General features: G+C 43.6%; 1 protein-coding gene across 1 annotated transcript in view; it reads right to left on the reverse strand.

The window, feature by feature from the left end:
* Nucleotides 1–2,619: 2,619 nt before the first annotated feature.
* Nucleotides 2,620–21,349, reverse strand: part of dhh (desert hedgehog signaling molecule) — an 81,532-nt gene continuing 62,802 nt past the window's right edge. Inside the window, exon 3 of the mRNA XM_067976326.1 lies at nt 2,620–4,163. Within this exon, the coding sequence (XP_067832427.1) occupies nt 3,493–4,163 (671 nt within the window). The 3' untranslated portion in view covers nt 2,620–3,492. The remainder of the gene's footprint in view (nt 4,164–21,349) is intronic.

The following is a 21,349-nucleotide window of genomic DNA, read 5'->3' on the forward strand; positions in this document are numbered from 1 at the left end:
AGTTCAAGAAATGACTTTCACTGAGTTATCTGCGAGTCACATTAGAGTCTTTCAGTTTGGAGGCACTTGTAGTAACCCTGACCGAACACTGTGTGTGATACAGAGAAAACAATCAGGTGTGTAAAACCCTTGCTTAGCACAAAGTGTCATTGCAATGTCATTGATGCCAGCATGAGTTCTCGAATGGGATTGCCCCTCACCTTTTTGGACTGCTGTGAGGTGCAACAAAAAAAGGTTTACCATACTAGACCAAAATTGCACTCATAAAACATAAGTTTCTTTTAAATTTTTTAAATGCAGAACATACATGTACATATACATCAAATGAAGAATTCTGCACACAATGTAGTCGAATACAATGTTTATTCCACTCATGAAAGAGACATATACAATTAATGAGTGACATCCTGTCTCCTTTATTCTTGGACTAAACATGGTATCCCACAACCTCATAAACAGTATCTCCCTATATATGTTTTTTCAAACCAGAAGTAACATTATCTTTCCCCATTATCCTCTCCTGAAGATACTGCCTCATGCTGGGCTAGGTTCCACAGGTGCCCTCCCATGCCTCACCCTAGTGACTATTCATGTGTAAGCTCAGAAAGTTAGTGCTCACCAGATATTCAACCACAAGCCTGATCCTGATATCCACACACACATGCATTTTCCAACAGGATAGTGACCAGGAGTAGGAATCCTGGCTGATTTTTTTTTCTCCTTCCCTAGCCCTGAAGACACTCAGGTCAATTGCAGTAACGGATGCTCTTCTGAGGTTGAGGCTAAGGTATATTGTGAGAGACAATTTTGCATTGCAGCTGGCTGTCCTATAACTATCCAGGAAGCGCTTGGTCAATTGTTGGCCCAGCAACGACCTTCCTCACCATGACAAGCTCAAGAAAAAATTAACACAAAAATCAGAAGGAATGACCACTGTATTTGCCTCAGGAAGTAATGCAATTGAACTTCCTTTGCACAGCTCAGGCAAAACGGGAAAATGCTTCTACTGTCATCACTAAAAGTGAACTACAGACTGATTTTGAAGCAAGTGGATAGCTCAAGATTGGAACAGAACGTGAAAAATTAAGTGATCTACATTATAGGACAGAATTTTTAAAATTTTCAATGCTGAATTATTACGAAGTAAATGCTTCCCTCATTGTACTCGCTAAATTGTCATTTTTTGTTTTGTGGTTTTTGGAACATAAGGAAGTACAATTGAGCTTCAGAGACCAGAAGTTCCAGGTATGAACCCTGATCTGCACTGAGTTAGCTGATCTCCGCCAGGGTTGCAGTAGGGGCGCTGCAATTGGTCTCAGGATTATTACACTAGAGAGATTTAAAAACAAAGTTGGAACCAAGGCGGATAGATGGAGTTAAGATACAGATCAGCCATCATATAATTGAATGGCGGAACAGGCTCGAGGGGCTGAATAGCCTCCTCCTCTTCCCATGTTCCTATGTCAGGGTTCCTTGTAATCACTCTCCAGTGATTCCTACTGGTTAAGTGTACATCTGTGGATGTTGGGTAAGGACAGGATTGGGTTTCGGCTATGATGTCCTCATCTTTGAATAGCCTGCCAACATTCACTGTCTGAGTCCAGTTACTTTCCTCAGATAGTGCTTCCATTGGTCCCAGCAGTGCAGTTGGTCTTGTTTTGGTCCATGCGCGATGGTCAAAGGGTTAAACTTAAGTAACATTGAGAAGTGGAATGCAGAATGGTACAGGACCTGGGGTCTTAGTTTTGTGTGTGCAATAATATTTAATAAGGGGCACAAAGGGCCTCTCTGGAGATGAGGCAGCCCTCAAACACAGACAGCAACGTGCAAACAAACCCATTGGAAAGATACAAGGAACCCAACAAAAGGAAATCCGAGGTTTGGGTTACTCATTAACTGGAGGGATTGCATTTTATTGATAAGTGGTAACTTTCCAGCTGGCAGCATTGGGAGAGGCTGGCTGCTCTCTGCACAGAAACACTATGCTGTTTGCCAGCAGCAAGCAGTTGGTTAATGTTTTCCAAGAAAATCTGTGCCCTATCTAAACAGCATAGTCAAGGTGCAGGTGTGCGCCAGGAGGTCAGCCTGATTTCACAGGTGTAAAAAAGCAGTAAAGCACGTACAAACTCAGTTAAAAGCATCAGCAAACAGCTATAACCTTAGAGAGAGAGGCACACAGTGAGAGAGAGGGAGAGACAGGAAGAAACAGAGTGAGACAAAGGGAAAAAGACACATAATACTGAAAGAGTTGTTCTGTAATGCCAGCTATTTTAAATAAAAATGAAGTAGGATCCATTTATTTCAACGCAAGTTCATAGTAAAAGCACCCAACTTCTCGTACTGGGTTTCAACCATCTGCAATGCAAATAGATTCTGATTAGGCTGATGTAAAGTCAGATTCCCAGCTCCACTCCTGTCTTGAGGTTTACAACACCGCATGCAAACGATAATGTAATGTATGTATGGACCAATTCACAGCTAGGTTATAGTGCAATCTGCAGGTTAATTGAATTTGATTCAGATTAAAACTATTGGAAATTAAATTCTCTACACAAAAGATAAATGCGAGAGATATGGGGAGTGAAAACTCAAGACAAGAGAGATAGGGAAAAAGTGACCAAATAAATGCAGAAAAAAGACAGATGTAAAGAAAATTACATGGAGATATAGGCAGAGAATGAGAGATAAAGAGGATATTATATGGAATATAAATAGAGGGGAAAATAATATATATAATATGGGTAGACAGATATAAAGACAAATACAGAAAAAGAGAATGAAACATGGAGAAAGAGAGGCAGAGAAAGAGAGGGAGTGAAAGAGAGGGAGAGAAAGAGAGGGAGTGAAAGAGGTTAAACATATAGATAGATACACAGCAAAAAATATAGAGACACACATATGGAAAAAGAGACAAAGATAGATACAAGGAGACAGCAAGTGAGAGCAACACCTTCTGACCCAACTCCTGTTAAAGTGGCTACGGAGACACAAAATCCAAAAGGGTCAGAGAGACTTTAGTTCCATAAAAACAAACAAAATTAAATTAACAAAACATTATAACATACTTTGATCATTGCTATTAGAAATACTGCAACATAATTCTATTAATATTGACTTTATCCCAAAAAATTATATTACAATTCAGAAGTATAAAAATAAACTTTATAATAATTCCCCAAACTGGTTTGTTTTTGACCAAGATTACATTAACCACGGAACATATTTAAAGTATACACATTCAGAGGGACAATTAAAAGTTATATATGTGACGTAGAAAAATATATTCTAGATGTATATTTACTGACACATAAAATAAATTCTATCCCTGGGGAGCAGAGTTCCCTTGTACAGAATTAGAAGTCCGCAATGCCACTTAAAGCTGAAGACCATATAGGTACTTATGTGGATGGACCTGGTGTATCACAGATACACAAAGTTTGTATCTCCATCCACAACCTCCCTCTGGCCATGCCGACCTGGTCCTGCAACTCTTCATAAAGAGTGAAACTTGTCTCTGTCCAGAACTTTCTCTCCTAAGCTGTAGAGAAACCTGGAGTACCAATGGATGCCATTTTCCTGCGTGGCATTGCCATGCCTAGAGTGGAGGGATGGTAGCAAAGAAGTCAATGAGTGAAAGAGTCTGAGAGGTGCAAAAGCGATGTGTGCCCAATGGTGCTTCTCTATCACAGCATAACAAGATGCCAGTACATTATTCACTAACAGTGTGCCATGAGATGTCAGTGGCGCATAGGCACCAATGTCCTCCTCCACATAGACAGCTCTAATTCTAGATGAACGCAGACGGCTTGAGCCAACCTCCCTTACAAGGACGAACTGACCTGTCTGCACTCTGCTAGCAAAAGTCGGCCTAAAGTTCTCCATCCTGTCTGTGTTATTATCGGAAACAAAGATGAGGTGTGCTGCTGTGAGTTTCAGTCGCTGGCGGGGATCCTCGGTCTCCAGCACAATGAAAGAGATCCTCAGCTCTTCTTCTTTGTCCATGAAGAGCAGGACTTGACTGGGGACCACCTTGCCAGCCGCATCCACCGTTAGGACCCAGTCCCCAGGATTCAGCTCGGACACAGCCCTGGTCTGCCCATTTTCCAGTGTTACCATGGCTTTAGAAGGGAAACAGCCACCTGTTTTGGTGGCCAGTGAATCATCTGTAAGATAAAGAGTCAGGGATTAGACACCCAGCACTTACTCATTAAATTAAGTTCCCCAGCTCAGTGACAAAAAAAATTAAAACTTTAACAATTCAAAAGTCTCTTATTGAAACCGTAATACTCAATCTCAACACCCCTGGGTTTAGGGGGGGGTGTATGGGGGCGGGGGGGGGGTGGGTGGGGTGGTGGGGGAGAAATCTGCCAGGGCTCCCACTTCTGATTGCTATCTAGTGACCCTGTTGGAAAAGGCATGTGTGTGGGCATGATCAGGCTGTGCTGCCCATCACAGTCAAATAGCCAGAGCAATACTCATTTGTCTGGACTTGTACGTCTTAACCACCTATATAGGGGAGGTACTGGCGGGTTGCCAGCATGAGTTTGTGCCTTCAGCAGGGAAAAGGGGTAAGAAATGAGAAAAAAAAATAAACTTAATGAAAAAAAGGTTGTCCAACAGAGACAGAGGGCATCCTCAAGTGGTTGAAACCAATGAACCGAAAGCATGATTTCTAGCTCAGCATGGTCGCAATATTCTGCCAGCAGCACAATACATGTTAAAACTGTGAATATCTTCATCACAAACTGAAGGAGCCCATTGAATACTCAAGAGATGAAATCAATTTTGTGGGAAACAGGTTATTCACTGAACAGGAACCGACTTTACTAGGTCACCATGAATTAGGTCATTAATGTCAAAATTAGACACAGGAGGGTCTTTTCCTGCTGTTTTGTCGTTGATTTATTGAGAACTTAAAGGTGGCAATCAACCTTCTGCAGTTAAGGCTGCAATGCACATGGAAAATACAGTTAAAATCCATCAACTGGAATGTGCTGGAGGGAAAAAAAACAAAATCCTATTTATCCAATTATACTTGAAGGGACATTTTCATCGGGAATTTTTGGCTTGTATGGCAACAGAGTGAAGGATTTCTAGTATTCCAATGTGATGTTTTGATACGAACCACTTAAAAGTCAATATTATACCCTTAAAAAAAAAATCAACTCATTCAAGGGGGAGGATTGAGATCGACAGCCTTTTGTTTCTGTTTTTTTTAAAAGATCTTATGGTTTTGTCCACTTCTGTTTCTATGGTATCAATGGCCAGACTTGAGAACATTCAAGCAGCTTACTTACACATTTCTGTTGGTGCTGCTCTAGAACTAGCTGCTTGGAATGCTTTTTTTAAAAAAAAAGTACTTTCCCACTGATTTATTCCTGCTCTCCTGAAGTCAGCGAGTCGTGGTGGTAAGGTGGCAGCAACCACAAAGCGCCTCGCCCAGGGAGCCATTTTCCCCCTGCACATCTCAGGGATGCAATGCTTCAACTACTGCTGTGACAAAGATCAGCTAACAGCAGAGACGAGCGATTGACTTAGTCAGCACTACACTTGGCAGTGGATTTACCCATGGAACCATCCACAGAGGAAGCTGCTTTTCCATTGGCATTAGGGGGAAAATAGGCTAGATAAAGTCATTGACCCAAAGACTCTGAAGGAGCTGAATTAGCATACATAGATCAAACGAGAAAACTGCTGGAACGCCTGGGGGTTAATGACTGTTGATGGAATTTCACTGCTGTACCCCATTCCTAGTCAGTCAGGGAACATTCTGCCCTGCAGATATGGCTGCTTATTCACTTCTCTGAAACTGTTGGGGCCCATATCCCCTCTAAGGCAATTTCAGCAACAATCTCCAATGGTATTTAAAAAGTAAAATGTTTTAAAATGAACACCACTGCACTGAAAATAAAAAGGACGATAAACTCATTGATATTTTTTACAACCAGTTTTTAAGAGGGTCAGTGTGGCTGTCATACAGAAGTTGCAACATCAAGGTTGCACAATTTTAAATTAGTTAACGGGAGTGGATTATGAATTATTTGGGGTCCTAGGTCAAACTATTTTGTAGGATGTCTTTGTTAATGCCTGGAAGCTAACTGATACAAATGAAAGTGAAAAAACCCCACCTTTAATCATAGTAAGAAACACTGCAAGGACACAATCAAATTTACGAAGTGATGTTACAGCTCTGACAGGTAAATGTTGGCACCTGTCAGTCACAGAGGGATCAGTTGAGCCACTGCACAAGCCCCAAAGGAGGGTGGTGCTCAGGCAGATGACAGGGGATCAGCGGTGTGTGACTGGAAGGGTGGGGACAGGGACAACAGCTTATAATATACTAATGGGATTGAGGTGTGTCTTAAAGCTAGTTTGTTGAATACCTGTATTGTTACAATCTCACATTTTATGAATTGCAAGTGCTTATTTTGATAATTGACTAGTGTGGATCCTATTTTTGTTTCTAGGCCACTGGGGCTGTGACACCAACAATCCCATTTTAATCTACCACTGCTGGTCAAAATTAAAGTTGTTTAAAAGATCACAATCTCATTAATGTCCTCTTGATTGACATCCTCACTGCTGCTAACAGTTCAGGCTGTAAAAAGTGGTTAATGTAATCATTCATCAGTGGGGCCAAAATGCTTCAGTAAGATTTCTGCTTTTTCATTTAATCATTATTGCCCTCTCTGCTCTCCCCTACCAGGAAAATGACTTTCTCCCAGGCCTCTGGATTGTCAATGTATTCCTGGCTGGATGGAGGTTGTGCGAGTAACACATGGTAACTCCTGCTTTGATTTTGCCTCCAGCTCCCTGCAAAAGCACATGGCTTCCACTCAGTGTCCTTCCATGATGGAGTAGGCAAGATTGGGAACTTACATCATGTGGAGAACTGCAGGTGCAAACCCATGTCGTGTCACTCTGTGGTACGATGTGTTACAGTTCCGACATGCAGTGCCAGTGCACTGACCCGTTGTTTAAATACAATGTCTCTCAACCGCGTCCAGGAAAGTTTCCACTATAATGAGATTCTTTCATTGACCATGTCACAATTTACGGACATTAAATGTGTAATCTGTAGGGCTCAGCTAGTCTATCCAGTGAGTAGCTGAGCCATGCAGACCAGGAAGGTCCCAGTTTAGATTCCTAGTCTGTGCGCAGTTAGCTGATCTCAGCCAAGGCAGCAATAGGGGTGATTCAATTGGCCTCAGCCAGCGTTCCTGCTCCCAATTACAATCCAGTGAGCCCTGCTGGAAATGTGCATGTATGGATGCCAGGTGAGGACAGGGTTGGATTCAGCTTTGGTGCCTCCCATAGTTGAATAGGCTCCCACATGAATACTGGCGACTAAAGTGCGATATTGTGGGACATACCCCACCAAGGAGTTAGTCCCTTTAGAGAAGGAGTGCAGGGAAGAAAAACTTATTTTTTAAAAAAGTATAAAGCATGCAACAGTACTTGCCATCACAATTATGTAAAAAAATTGTCAACTTAGATTGTAAATAATGAGGTATGATAGTGCATGTTTATTACAGACATATAAAAATACAAATTCCCAAATGAAAACCACACCAGCCCAAATAACAAATATTCATCACAAGACAGTAAAATACCAACAGTTACAGTAAACATGTTAAAATATGAACACAATAAAAAATAAAAAAGGAATTAAAACCCTAGATATCGTTATGACTCAAGAGGAGATCTTCAAATATTTGCCTTGAAGTAATGATCAGAACTTTACCGAGTGATTTAAGGCACCAATAAACATAACTGCTGCTCACCCTGAAAAGGGGGTCAACCATTTATGACAGTTTGTAAGATTAAAATGAATAAAGGATTGTTACTTAATACGCTAAGTTTTATGACTACATAGTAATATAGCTCTTTAAAACATTCCAATGGTGTGTGAAGCAATCCCATGGCTCAGTGGGTGGATGGACTGCCCGGTGTGGTACTGAGCCATACAGACCAAGTTCACTCCAGGTTTGATGTGTTGAACTTGTGGGTATCAGCTAGGGCACAACAATTGCCCTCAGCAACCGTGGCCTAGGGAGAAGGAAAAAAAATCAACCAGGGTTCCCAATCACTATCCAGTAACTCCTGCTGGAAAAACTTAATTTGGGCCTGGCTGCACTGCATGGCATGGTCGAATGGCTTGCCTACACCAATTGCCTAGATTCACACTCGTGGGAAATAGCTACTTTTGGAAGGAACCAGAGCATTCAGGAGTGTACTTTTTCCCTCAGTAAAATTCTCTGTTCCTGTAAGCATTCCTGTCGGCCCTTTATAACCCAGGCCCTTGCGCCTGTGTCTTAAAAAACTCCACTTCCTATCAAGTGAAGTAGAGTCACATAGCAAAATTGGATGGCCATAGTGTAGATAACCAAAAATTAAAAGCTTTGTGGGAAAAAAAATCCAACAGAAATGTTCACAGAAAGGTAATCACTCTCTTCCCCCTCCCTCCAAAATACTATTTATTATAAAATATAAACAATGCCTGGAAGCCTGCAATACACTCATGGGTTTTTGACAACTGTATAAACTGCTTGAGGTTCACTCTTGTGGTTCAGGATGTCAGTTCTGTAACCTTCTCAGCCATTACTTATGTTCTATATAACGTCGCCCATCTTTCACTAATAAATAATACTGTTTAAGATCAGGCTTGCCGTATTCCCGGAACGGATCCTTTGCACAAATCTGTCCTTATCTCCAATCTTTGTAAGTTGCCCAATCTAAGAGCATCGTAACAACTTCGGTCCCTATACATTATCTTCAAAGCTGGCTTTTGGATTAGCGCCAGCTGACAGGCCCAGATGTTAGACTAAAATGCGAAACCTGGCAAGCACATGCCACACAAGGTCTGATCAGTCTTCTGTAAAAGAACAATAAATCATCAGTGCTAAGAGCGGTCCTTTTAAGATACTCAAATAATACAATCTCTTCCAACCCTTTTCGTATATGCATGATCTACGAGGACATCTCATTTCAGGTCATTGATGCTGTAATGTCAAACAGTAACAGCAGTGCAGGTTGTACTCAGTCTGCACCTACTGCTAAAAATCGGTATTGCCAATAATCAACTGTGGATTCTCACTTGGAAAATGTAGTGACTTTGTCACAATCTTCGATGTGATGTCCTCATGTATTAACTACATGGAAGGGCATGTGCCAATGCAATCTACCATGACATTGCCAGCGACAAGGACACAAAGCAGATTAAGACCACCCCATGAACACATATATGGAAGCAATTGCAACAGTATAAGCTTATTTTAGGGTCAGATTATGGCTGTAAACACCACAAGTTTAACTCTCCTGGTTTGTGCCATTGTTTGGCCTTCAATGATATCACTGGTTTCCAACCACTCCTGGGTATTGATTGCTGAATATTTACTGGATATAGAAATTTCCTGTGATCAATAAAAGGTAAGAACTCGGTGAACCTGCACCAATGACATCACAAATCCCTTTAATCCCTCCATGAACATCACGCTCAACTGCTCTCATAGATCACTTTACCACAGGAACCTGCAGAGAACTAAAAAACAAGGAGAGTTTCTGATTGACACACGATGGGGCTTGCCACTGGCAGAAAGTTCCACAGCTCCCATTTCCCATTCTCAATGGTAAAGGAGTGATTTGAATACAGTACTTGATTTTTTTTTGCTGGTGGTATTCAAGCATTTATTTTCCTTCCAATTTCTTGCCTTTCTCTCCCCACCTCTCCTGAAGGCACAAACTTTTGCTGGGGCACAGTTCCATCACTGCCTGCAGCCCTTCAGTACCTCATGCCTTTCTTCATGTGTGAGCCTAGAGTATCAACAGGCTATTAGACTATGGTGGATAGTGCAGCTAAACTCAATCTGTCCTCACCTGGCAGTTGTGCACGCACACTTGCCAGCTGGGCTTACCAGATAGTGCTCAGGTTCGGCAACCCTGGGTAATTTTTGCTCTCCTTAGGCCAGGAGCACCAAGATCAAATGTAGTGTCCCCATCACCACTATGGCTAAGATCAGCTATCCAGGGTCAGATCAGGGATTAAACCAGAGACCATCTTGATCTGTATGACTCAGTATTAGATGCACTTATCCATTAGAGCAATTGCAATATTCAGGCATTTTAATGGAGGGATACTGCCATTCGACATCTGCTACAGAAATGAACTGTGAACCAGATGTGCAAACCACTCAAACATACAGCTGGACCACTGTCCTGTGGAGGACTCAATTTCAGCCATGTCTGCTAGCTGGTGCAGCGTTCGGGGACACTTTTTGTGGCCTGTATGTATGCACCAGTTTTTAAAATTTAAAACCAGGATAAGTGGCAATTTCAATTGCACCACCTCAATTGTCATAATATAGCTACACATACAGTAACCTATTATTAGAAACACACTGGGAAATAGAACATCAGTAACCTAGATTGTATTAATACTGCACTTTAGAAAACTACCATCAGAATGTTAAAGAAAGTCAGTTCCATTCAACCCTCGTGGTGACAGTGTGAAATTTTCATATTTTGCCTACTTGAAAACATGAAAAACATTCAGAAATACAATTATAGATTTTGTCCTTCCAAGTATGGGCTGTGTGTGGAGAGTGCATGTTGACTTGTATAACATTATGAAGTACTGATGCATACAAGGCTGCAACTGATGACATTAGTGGCAGAACCAATTTGAGGTGGTAAATTCAGTGAATGGACTGAAGTGTGATTTTTCCCAGAGCACATTGATACCAACACACTAACATGCCGAGTGACAAGACTGCCATTACCAGTGAATGAAGTGTTTTTTTTAAATACACCAACATAAGAACTGCAACACTGAGGCTTCAATCCAATGTCAAGGTTTAACTAATGTTCATGAACTGCTTGTAGTTTGCTGGCACAGTGGTACCATGTCTGGCAGCTCCTATGCAACAGATCGATAGGATGGAGGCCCATGTTTGGGTATCGCTGCATGGCAAATAACTGATCATACCACCAGAAGTGAGCATCAAATACCACCCACTTCCACAAAGAAAAGAAGGTGGGAGGGTGCGGATGGGGAGATGACAAGTTATCCCAAACTATTCACAGGGAAACATCAGGACAGGCTTGGGAACAGGCTGCTTGATCATCCTCTTAGCTGGGGTATAGTCTCTGGCAGAGAGCTGGGAGTGGTTAAAAAGAGAGAGAGAGTAACAGCAGAGAATATAATAAAAACATTTACTGAATAAATAAAACAAACTGCTTGAGATCCACTTTCACGGTTCATAATGTCATTTGAACTCTCCAATTAGATTACAGCCTTGTAATCACTCCCTGCAGTCAGTTATTATATTACAGTACTTGTCTGAAAGGAAGATTAGAGTTCAGACAAAATGGAACCGGAACATCTGGCAAAGATTGAATATTAAACACACTTATGCCTTTTGCAAAGAGCGGTGCGGGCAAAAAACAGGCACCAAGCAGGAGTTTAAGAGAGGAGTTACAAGAGCCATTTAAAGACGTGGTCAAACAAGCAGGCTTTAGAAGGTGGAGAGAGATTCAGCAAGGTGGAGGGGCTTAGGAAAAGAATGCCACAACAGTTCTAACTGACATCCGCTAACTGAGCACAAACCAGGGGTCGAGCCTACAGCCTTCCTGGTCAGTACCACACAGAGTGGTGTATTTACCAACTGAACCATCAGAGAAGCAGCTGATACATCAACAAAGGCAGGCAAGCCGTGACATGGAGAATGAAGTACTGACAGTGCATGAGCTCGCAGTCATGAGTAGGTCCGTCAGTCTAATCTGACATGGATCAGCTACTGTTTTCTATATATTTTCCCTCAATCTCTAGCTTACATTTTGTTGCTTGATAATGCTCTTTCCATTTTCTTTGTTACTTTTGGTTATTTCATTTTTCAAATTTCATCCTGCTTTGGCAAGTTCTATTACCATAGATCAAGCTGGTATACTAGAGCATGATAGTAAGGGCTACACAGGCTCCTCCAATGGCTCAGTGTATCCAGTGAGTAGCTGTGCCAAGGTTTCCATCCCTGAGTTAGCTGATCTCAGCTTAGGGTTGGGGTGGCGGGGGGGGGGGAAACTACCAGCGTTTCTGCTCCCAAATGCAATCCAGGTGGATGTCAGATGAGGAGGGGTTCGGCTGTGATGCTTCCGATGCTTGAATAGCCTGCCAACACTTGGATGAGGTAGTGGGGGGTGTAATGCAAACATTTTCAGGAGGGGAGGGAAGAAAATTGGCAGAGAAAATAAAAAGGCTGCATTGCACATTTGCAATCCTGCAGCTGAGAAAGGTGTAAAACCACTGAGTACTGTACTGGGCTTGTGTAATTTAGCATGTCTGAGTGAACCAGTCATGTCTCTACAATCTGAGCAGTTTAATAACCCCAGTGGACTCCAGCAGGAGGCTAATTAAACATTGACAGTATTTATCTGCTGACTTCTGGCCAAAGCCTGAGGAAGGTAATAAGATTCAAAGCACTGAAACCTTCAGAAACCTTTGCAATGAATCCTATTTTATTCCCATAGGATCTTGCACCTGTCTTAACAATCAACATTCTCTACAGTAAAATATTCCCCAGGATACAGGGATGAATAAAATCCACTCAAAACAAACAGATCGGAAATCTACATGGGTGCCTATGGATGACACACATGCAGTTAAAGATCTACTTGTTAAGATTTGTGAAGCAAATTTCAACCTTTGAGAGGCAACTGGACTTCCGATCTTAAAATGTAGAATCAGTTTTCAAATTATTGCAAAGCACATCAAAGCATATTAAAAAATAAGTACTGTGGCAAGGATCCAGCTCCACTGGCAGAAGGTACTGCTTGACATCTATAAACATATTCACATTAAAACAAATCACTAAGCACCCCACTGAACCAGACCTGGCACACTGCCTCCTGAGCCACCTCATTGTCACCTCCCTGGACCCTAACAAGTTCTTGGGTTTCCTTCTAACTGCAGCCCATTGGTGGTCCTCTTACCAATGTCGTCAATGTGGATTCAGACTGATTTGCATTTGTTTACCGCCTTTCACATTCTCAGGATGTTCTAAAGTGCTTCACAACCAATGAACTATTTTTGATGTGTAGTCACTGTTGTTATGTAGGCAAGCACAGCAGCCAATTTGCGCACAGCAAGAGCCCACAAACTGTAAATGAGATAAATGACCAGATAATCTGTTTTGTGGTGTTGGTCGAGGGCTAAATGTTGGCCAGGCCACTGGGAGAACTACCCTGCTCTTCTTGAGCCATGCCATGGAATCCTTTATATCCACCCGTTGAGGTGAAAGGGACCATGGATTAACATCTCATCCAAAAAGATGGCAGCGTTCCTCCAGTACTGCACTGGAGTGTAAGCCTAAATTGTGTGTACAAGTCCTGGAGGGGGACTTGAGCCCACAATCTTCTGACTCAGAGGGGAGAGTGCTCCCATTGAACTGAGCTGACACTTAATAAGGTACTATGAAAGATAGTGCAGTCCAAAAAAATCATGTCTTTCCCGAGGCTGAGCTAGGTGTCATTCTGGTACCTTATCCAAGCTATCATTTTTCATGTGTAAGCCTAAACAGTGAGCTTCTGTAGACTATTTAACAATGGGGAACATCACAGCCAAGCAGGATCCTTTCCTCACCGAATGTTCAGACTTTCAGCTATCCAGTGCCTCCTGTTAGAAAGTGAAGCAAGAGCAGAAACACTGGCTGATGCCAACCTCTATCTTGCTCAGGGACGCAGAGGACAATTGTAGCACCCCCACCACTGTTCCAGCTGAGATCAGAAATCAAAATTAGAACTGTATAGCCCAGTACCACAGCAGGCCGTGCTCTTATCCACAGAGAGGCTGTTTTAAGCTTCCGTAAATGCACAAAGAGCAAACTGAAAAGGATACTCAAAACAAAAAAAATCTGTGTTTAAAGCCTTAACATCCCACCCTCTCCTCAAGAGAAAAACATCAATCATGAACATCCCCTTCCAGGTGAAAACGATTGGAGATTTCTATTGAGTTTAAAAGTCACTTAAAATTAGATTCTGAGAAGCTCAAAGGGTTGAAATTCCTCTGTGTGCTTTGACTGGTTAATAACTGTTAAAAAAAAGCACAGAAATTCACTTGAACACATGAACCAATTCGTTAAGAATAGCACACTGAGGAATTTCTACCTCTAGGCTTTCAAAAATGTACTGTAGAACCTTTGAATAGGGGCAGGAGGGGGATATAAAAGAATTGCGCAAGCCCAAATTGCACAATATACCATCAACAACTGAAATTGCACAACTGGAGAAAATTTGACAATAGCGCTGCTTCAATTTTAACAAGAGTGGCAGTGTTGGATTATCTGCACCACAGCATCTGTTTTAGGGCCATGATATGTTAAGATCCACTTTTTCCAGCTGAAACCCTTGATCCAAAAGTGGAAAAAATAACCTGCATCGAAGAGCAGAAAGAATGACTGCCCCCAGGCCTGTTCCACACTGACAAGTCGGAAAAGCACAACAGCAACCTTCCAGTTTTATTTATTTTTACTTAGTCTCATTGTTATTGTAATGTTTTGGTTGTAATCTCCTAGGTTGCTACTGCTTCCCAAATTAGGAAGGGGAGGGGGAAGCAGTTGGAGTTGGCAGCCTATGCTTTCCTTGCTTTGCCCTGTGAGGTGAGCAAATGAAATGTCAATTTTTCCCTCAGGAAGGACACTTCATTAAAATATCCTCTTGGAGACAGGATGTGATTGTGAGGAGTCTCACTGAGTGACCTGGCTGCGAACTGACAATCATCACACATGTGACAAGGAGATTGGGAATCTGCCAGAGCTGGAGTTTGAACCAGAGCATTCAGGGATGTCAAGCCTTTAACTAGCTACAGCAGTATCACTGGGTCGCAAACTATAGGATCGATTATCAGCATCTCTCTCTTATTCAATGCCCCAAACCCTAATTTGGTAGGGCGATATGCCAATTGTAAAGTCAGGACTTCTTTCCTGTACAAAATGTAAGAAACACTGCTGTGTTTGTGCCCAAAAGGTCCCATTGAAACTTCATAGGTACGTGTATTTGCAATTTATAATGTGCAGTTTTGATCTTAGTAAAATTGCTATCAGCATGCCAGGATAAAATATAGGAAGAAGAAATTTGTACATTTTCATTAATGAGCTCAAATCACAAGACCTACCCTTCTGAAATGGAATCTCCAGCTCCTTGTAATAGATTTTCAACTTGCCGCCTGGGCATAAAACTAACGTTGCTGCTAGCTGCTCGTTATAGAAAGTGTCCAAGTGATCTCAATGGAAATGAAAATTGAGCGGTTTCTATAATGATCCACCACGCTAGCTTTACACCCTGGCCAAGTTGAAAATCTATCCCCTTATAAATTTTGAATTCCTTTCCCCATTATACTTTTCAAAGGAAAATAAGCATCTTACTCAGACATAAAGTAGGAGAGGATGATTTTTTAATGAACTCATTAGTTACTCCTGTACCTAAAAATGAATAGGGGGCTGAAGGATACCAATTGCTGCCCTTGAGCATGCTGCTCCCAATCCATGGCCAATGTACCAGCAGCCAAGAGGTATTCAAGAGCTGCCAGAGTGACCTTCCCTCTGATTTTCCCTCCCTGCGGTGAGACACATAGCCTCCATCGTTGCTTATCCCAATTTCACAGCCAAGATCAGGAACTCAACATGTGGGGAATTGCATATTTAAACCAGTACATGCCACTCCACCACATCATACACCTGTATTCCTTTTAAAAGGTAAGGACTTGCACAACACCAGGTTATAGTCCAACAGTTTTATTTTAAATCACAAACTTTCGGAGCTTTCCTCCTTCGTCAGGTGAGTGAAGGGTTCTAAAACGCATAGCATATATAGTCAGAGAACAATGCCTGGTGATTACAGATAATCTTTCCAACTGCCCCCTATCTCCCCTCGGCTGGGAGACGATCACAGCAATCAAAGGTGTCGTTGGTGTTCAGACAGGTTAGTCACGGAAAACATTACATCCCAGTATACTGAATACACAATCGGTCAGATCACAAAGACAGAAAGAAAAAGAGACCTGAAAGGCAGAGAGAGAGAGAGAGAGAGAGAGAGTCCAGTTGTATTAAAAACAGATAACTTTTTTCGCTGGTGGGGTTACGTGTAGCGTGACATGAACCCAAGATCCCGGTTGAGGCCGTCCTCATGGGTGCGGAACTTGGCTATCAATTTCTGCTCGTCGATTTTGCGTTGTCGTGTGTCTCGAAGGCTGCCTTGGAGAACGCTTACCCGAAGATCGGAGGCTGAATGTCCTTGACTGCTGAAGTGTTCCCCGACTGGGAGGGAACCCTCCTGTCTGGCGATTGTTGTGCGGTGTCCGTTCATCCGTTGTCGCAGTGTCTGCATGGTCTCGCCGATGTACCATGCTCCGGGGCATCCTTTCCTGCAAGGTATGAGGTAGACAATGTTGGCCGAATCTCAGGAGTATGAACCATGTACCTGGTGGGTGGTGTCCTATCGTGTGACGGTGGTATCTGTGTCGATGATCTGGCATGTCTTGCAGAGTTTGCCGTGGCAGGGTTGTGTGGTGTCGTGGACGCTGTTCTCCTGAAAGCTGGGTAATTTGCTGCGAACGATGGTCTGTTTGAGGTTGGGTGGCTGTTTAAAGGCGAGTAGTGGAGGTGTGGGGATGGCCTTAGCGAGGTGTTCGTCGTCATCGATGACATGTTGAAGGCTGCGAAGAACATGGCGTAGTTTCTCCGCTCCGGGGAAGTACTGGACGACGAAGGGTACTCTGTTGGTTGTGTCCCATGTTTGTCTTCTGAGGAGGTCTATGCGAGTCGACTTGTCGATCGACAGTTCCGATGGGCCACAGCAAAAATCGCATAGACCTCCTCAGAAGACTAACACGGGACACAACCAACAGAGTACCCTTCATCGTCCAGTACTTCCCCGGAGCGGAGAAACTACGCCATGTTCTTTGCAGCCTTCAACATGTCATCGATGACGACGAACACCTCGCTAAGGCCATCCCCACGCCTCCACTACTCGCCTTCAAACAGCCACCTAACCTCAAACAGACCATCGTTCGCAGCAAATTACCCAGCTTTCAGGAGAACAGCGTCCACGACACCACACAACCCTGCCACGGCAAACTCTGCAAGATATGCCAGATCATCGACACAGATACCACCATCACACGAGAGGACACCACCCACCAGGTACATGGTTCATACTCCTGTGACTCGGCCAACGTTGTCTACCTCATACGTTGCAGGATAGGATGCCCCGGAGCATAGTACATCGGCGAGACCATGCAGACACTGCGACAACGGATGAACGGACACTGCACAACAATCGCCAGACAGGAGGGTTTCCTCCCAGTCGGGGAACACTTCAGCAGTCAAGGACATTCAGCCTCCGATCTTCGGGTAAGTGTTCTCCAAGGCGGAACTTCGAGACACACGACAACGCAAAATCGTCGAGCAGAAATTGATAGCCAAGTTCCGCACCCATGAGGACAGCCTCAACCGGGATCTTGGGTTCATGTCACGCTACATGTAACCCCACCAGCGAAAAAAGTTATCTGTTTTTAATACAACTGGACATTCTCTCTCTCTCTCTGCCTTTCGGGTCTCTTTCTCTCTCTGTCTTTGTGATCTGACCGATTGTGTATTCAGTATACTGGGATGTAATGTTTTCCGTGGCTAACCTGTCTGAACACCAACGACACCTTTGATTGCTGTGATCGTCTCCCAGCCGAGGGGTGATAAGGGGCAGCTGGAAAGATTATCTGTAATCACCAGGCATTGTTCTCTGACTATATATGCTATGCGTTTTTAGAACCCTTCACTCACCTGACGAAGGAGGAAAGCGCCGAAAGCTTGTGATTTCAAATAAAACTGCTGGACTATAACCTGGTGTTGTGCAAGTCCTTACCTTTGTCCACCCCAGTCCATCACCGGCATCTCCACATCATGGCCTTTTAAAAGGGATCAAATTTAGAGAATTATGATCAACCTTAATAACATTTTGATGTTCCCCAGTCTACTTCTGCTTTTTTTAAACAATGAATGTTGATAACATCAGAGGAAACCGACTGAAATGACTGGGTCCAGCAGCACAAGGGAGATGAACGAACATACATTGCTGAGCCTCCCGGATAAGGGCTTCTTGTGTACTGATGCTAATTCATAACCCTCATAGCAGTGGGCTCAGTAACTCCCCCAAGCCAATTCTCAGTATTATACCAGTGCTCACTATAGAAACAGAACATAATCCAAACGCAGAATTCTCTGCAACCATTTCATTTTTAAAAGGTTGTGCGGATGGCGAGACTTCTACTTTGTGGTGCCGTGAAAAGAGTTCACTGCCATAACCTAGTTAGCATTTCCAGTTCATTAGGACTGTTACATCTTACAACCAGAAACAAGGCAGAATGGCTTGTGCTTGAAGCCAGTTAATATTGACAGGCCACCTAGGGACCATCAGATTCAGGGAAATAGGGACATGCACATCAGTCAGGGACTTAACAAAATGTGAACACCTTCACCCAGAAGGCAATATGGAGAGTATATTAATTATGCTAATAGGATGACATTGAGCAGTTATGTTAATTAGATACATCTTGAATCTGCAAATTAGGTCAATTTGAGAGGAGAGGCTTTACAAGTAAAAAAAAATCCAACTTTATGAAACTTGGAGGGTGCTGTGAATGTATTAGTAGTTTATGTTAACTTAAAATTTACGTATACAGATTGGGTTGATTCCAAGCATCGTAAGTGCACAATGCATAGTAGCACTGTTATGTTAGGGTTTTGTTTAATATAAAAATGGTACAGTGCAGACATTTCATTAATGAGGATGTCGATAAGAACCACCTGATGGCTCAGTGGATACATGCACCATTCTCCCCCTCCACCACCACTATATTTAAATAACCATAGCCTCATTGACCAGGATCACAGCTGATAAAAGGCCACTTGGGCAAGATACCATAGGACCGCTAACACCTACCACAAGATGATTCACCACCTTCGAAATAGAAAAATCAGCAGAGGAGGGAAAAAAACTCAACGGGATGTATTGTATAAATAGAAAACATGCTGGGACTGAGTCATTTAAGATAAATCACTTACATCACAGCTGACATAATACACTTGCGCCTGTGGTGTTGGGAGGTAAGCAGCAAGTGCCCCTGTTAGTTTATTTTCTGTACCAGTCTGACACGCATCTTCTGTTGTAATTTATCACAAAGCTAATTAAAATTTCTCACACCAATTACATTTAAAAAAACTATTGGCAGTAGGCAGGTAACGAGGATGGGCTGCCCACTTTCAATTCCTTCCCCATCCTTTTGATTTTAAAATGTATTTATACAAGTGCCAATGAAGCTAAAAAGTGAAAATTATGAATTAGATTTATCACCCATTGGGTAGATTTTCCTTTTCTGCTGGATTGGCGGCAGACCTTTAGCAAGGTCGTGTGAAACTAATTCTGGTTGATTTTCCTCCCTCAACGCAGTAAAGGGGAGGATAATCGAGCTCATTGACTAAGAATGGATGCAAAAATCTAGCTATATTAATAAATAATGCTAATTTCAAAGTTAGACAGATAGCTTTTAGGATTGAGTGGCACTCAGGAAAAATGTTATTTTGAGGAACCTGGGTGAGGGGCCAAGGCCTAGGCACTGGACACCAGGGTTAAAACAAGCAGAAGAAAAGGAAGTAGTGATTAGGTGATGTCAAATTTGGGTTTTAAAACCCTATAAATTTTGGGGGGGCGGCAGCTGGAGGAGGGAGAGACAGAGTGGTGAGGAGGGAGAGACAGAGTGGTGAGGAGGGAGAGACAGAGTGGTGAGGAGGGAGAGACAGAGTGGTGAGGAGGAAGAGACAGAGTGGTGAGGAGGAAGAGACAGAGTGGTGAGGAGGAAGAGACAGAGTGGTGAGGAGGGAGAGACAGAGTGGTGAGGAGGGAGAGACAGAGTGGTGAGGAGGAAGAGACAGAGTGGTGAGGAGGGAGAGACAGAGTGGTGAGGAGGGAGAGACAGAGTGATGAGGAGGGAGAGACAGAGTGGTGAGGAGGGAGAGACAGAGTGGTGAGGAGGGAGAGACAGAGTGGTGAGGAGGAAGAGACAGAGTGGTGAGGAGGAAGAGACAGAGTGGTGAGGAGGGAGAGACAGAGTGGTGAGGAGGAAGAGACAGAGTGGTGAGGAGGGAGAGACAGAGTGGTGAGGAGGGAGAGACAGAGTGGTGAGGAGGGAGAGACAGAGTGGTGAGGAGGAAGAGACAGAGTGGTGAGGAGGAAGAGACAGAGTGGTGAGGAGGAAGAGACAGAGTGGTGAGGAGGGAGAGACAGAGTGGTGAGGAGGAAGAGACAGAGTGGTGAGGAGGAAGAGACAGAGTGGTGAGGAGGAAGAGACAGAGTGGTGAGGAGGAAGAGACAGAGTGGTGAGGAGGGAGAGACAGAGTGGTGAGGAGGGAGAGACAGAGTGGTGAGGAGGAAGAGACAGAGTGGTGAGGAGGGAGAGACAGAGTGGTGAGGAGGGAGAGACAGAGTGGTGAGGAGGGAGAGACAGAGTGGTGAGGAGGGAGAGACAGAGTGGTGAGGAGGGAGAGACAGAGTGGTGAGGAGGGAGAGACAGAGTGGTGAGGAGGGAGAGACAGAGTGGTGAGGAGGGAGAGACAGAGTGGTGAGGAGGAAGAGACAGAGTGGTGAGGAGGAAGAGACAGAGTGGTGAGGAGGGAGAGACAGAGTGGTGAGGAGGGAGAGACAGAGTGGTGAGGAGGAAGAGACAGAGTGGTGAGGAGGAAGAGACAGAGTGGTGAGGAGGAAGAGACAGAGTGGTGAGGAGGAAGAGACAGAGTGGTGAGGAGGGAGAGACAGAGTGGTGAGGAGGAAGAGACAGAGTGGTGAGGAGGAAGAGACAGAGTGGTGAGGAGGGAGAGACAGAGTGGTGAGGAGGAAGAGACAGAGTGGTGAGGAGGAAGAGACAGAGTGGTGAGGAGGAAGAGACAGAGTGGTGAGGAGGAAGAGACAGAGTGGTGAGGAGGGAGAGACAGAGTGGTGAGGAGGAAGAGACAGAGTGGTGAGGAGGAAGAGACAGAGTGGTGAGGAGGTCCACAATTTCCACTGGGAGAAACTGAGTTTGAGTAGGAGATGGTGCGATGAGTCTTGATTTCAACACAGTGAGGATTCAGGAAGGAGGGACAACATATAGGCAGAACTAGTTGGACCTCAGGAGCAACGAGAGGGGAAAAATGACCATAAATTGATAAGAGAGCAACAGGAAAGGTTGAGAGAGACTGGTTCATGATGAGGTATTTGGAGCCCAGGAGAATGATCAACCAGATCAGTAAAACAGAGACAAGAAAGGTTGAGT

Source organism: Heptranchias perlo, chromosome X, assembly GCF_035084215.1.
Source record: "Heptranchias perlo isolate sHepPer1 chromosome X, sHepPer1.hap1, whole genome shotgun sequence".
NCBI classification, from domain to species: domain Eukaryota; kingdom Metazoa; phylum Chordata; class Chondrichthyes; order Hexanchiformes; family Hexanchidae; genus Heptranchias; species Heptranchias perlo.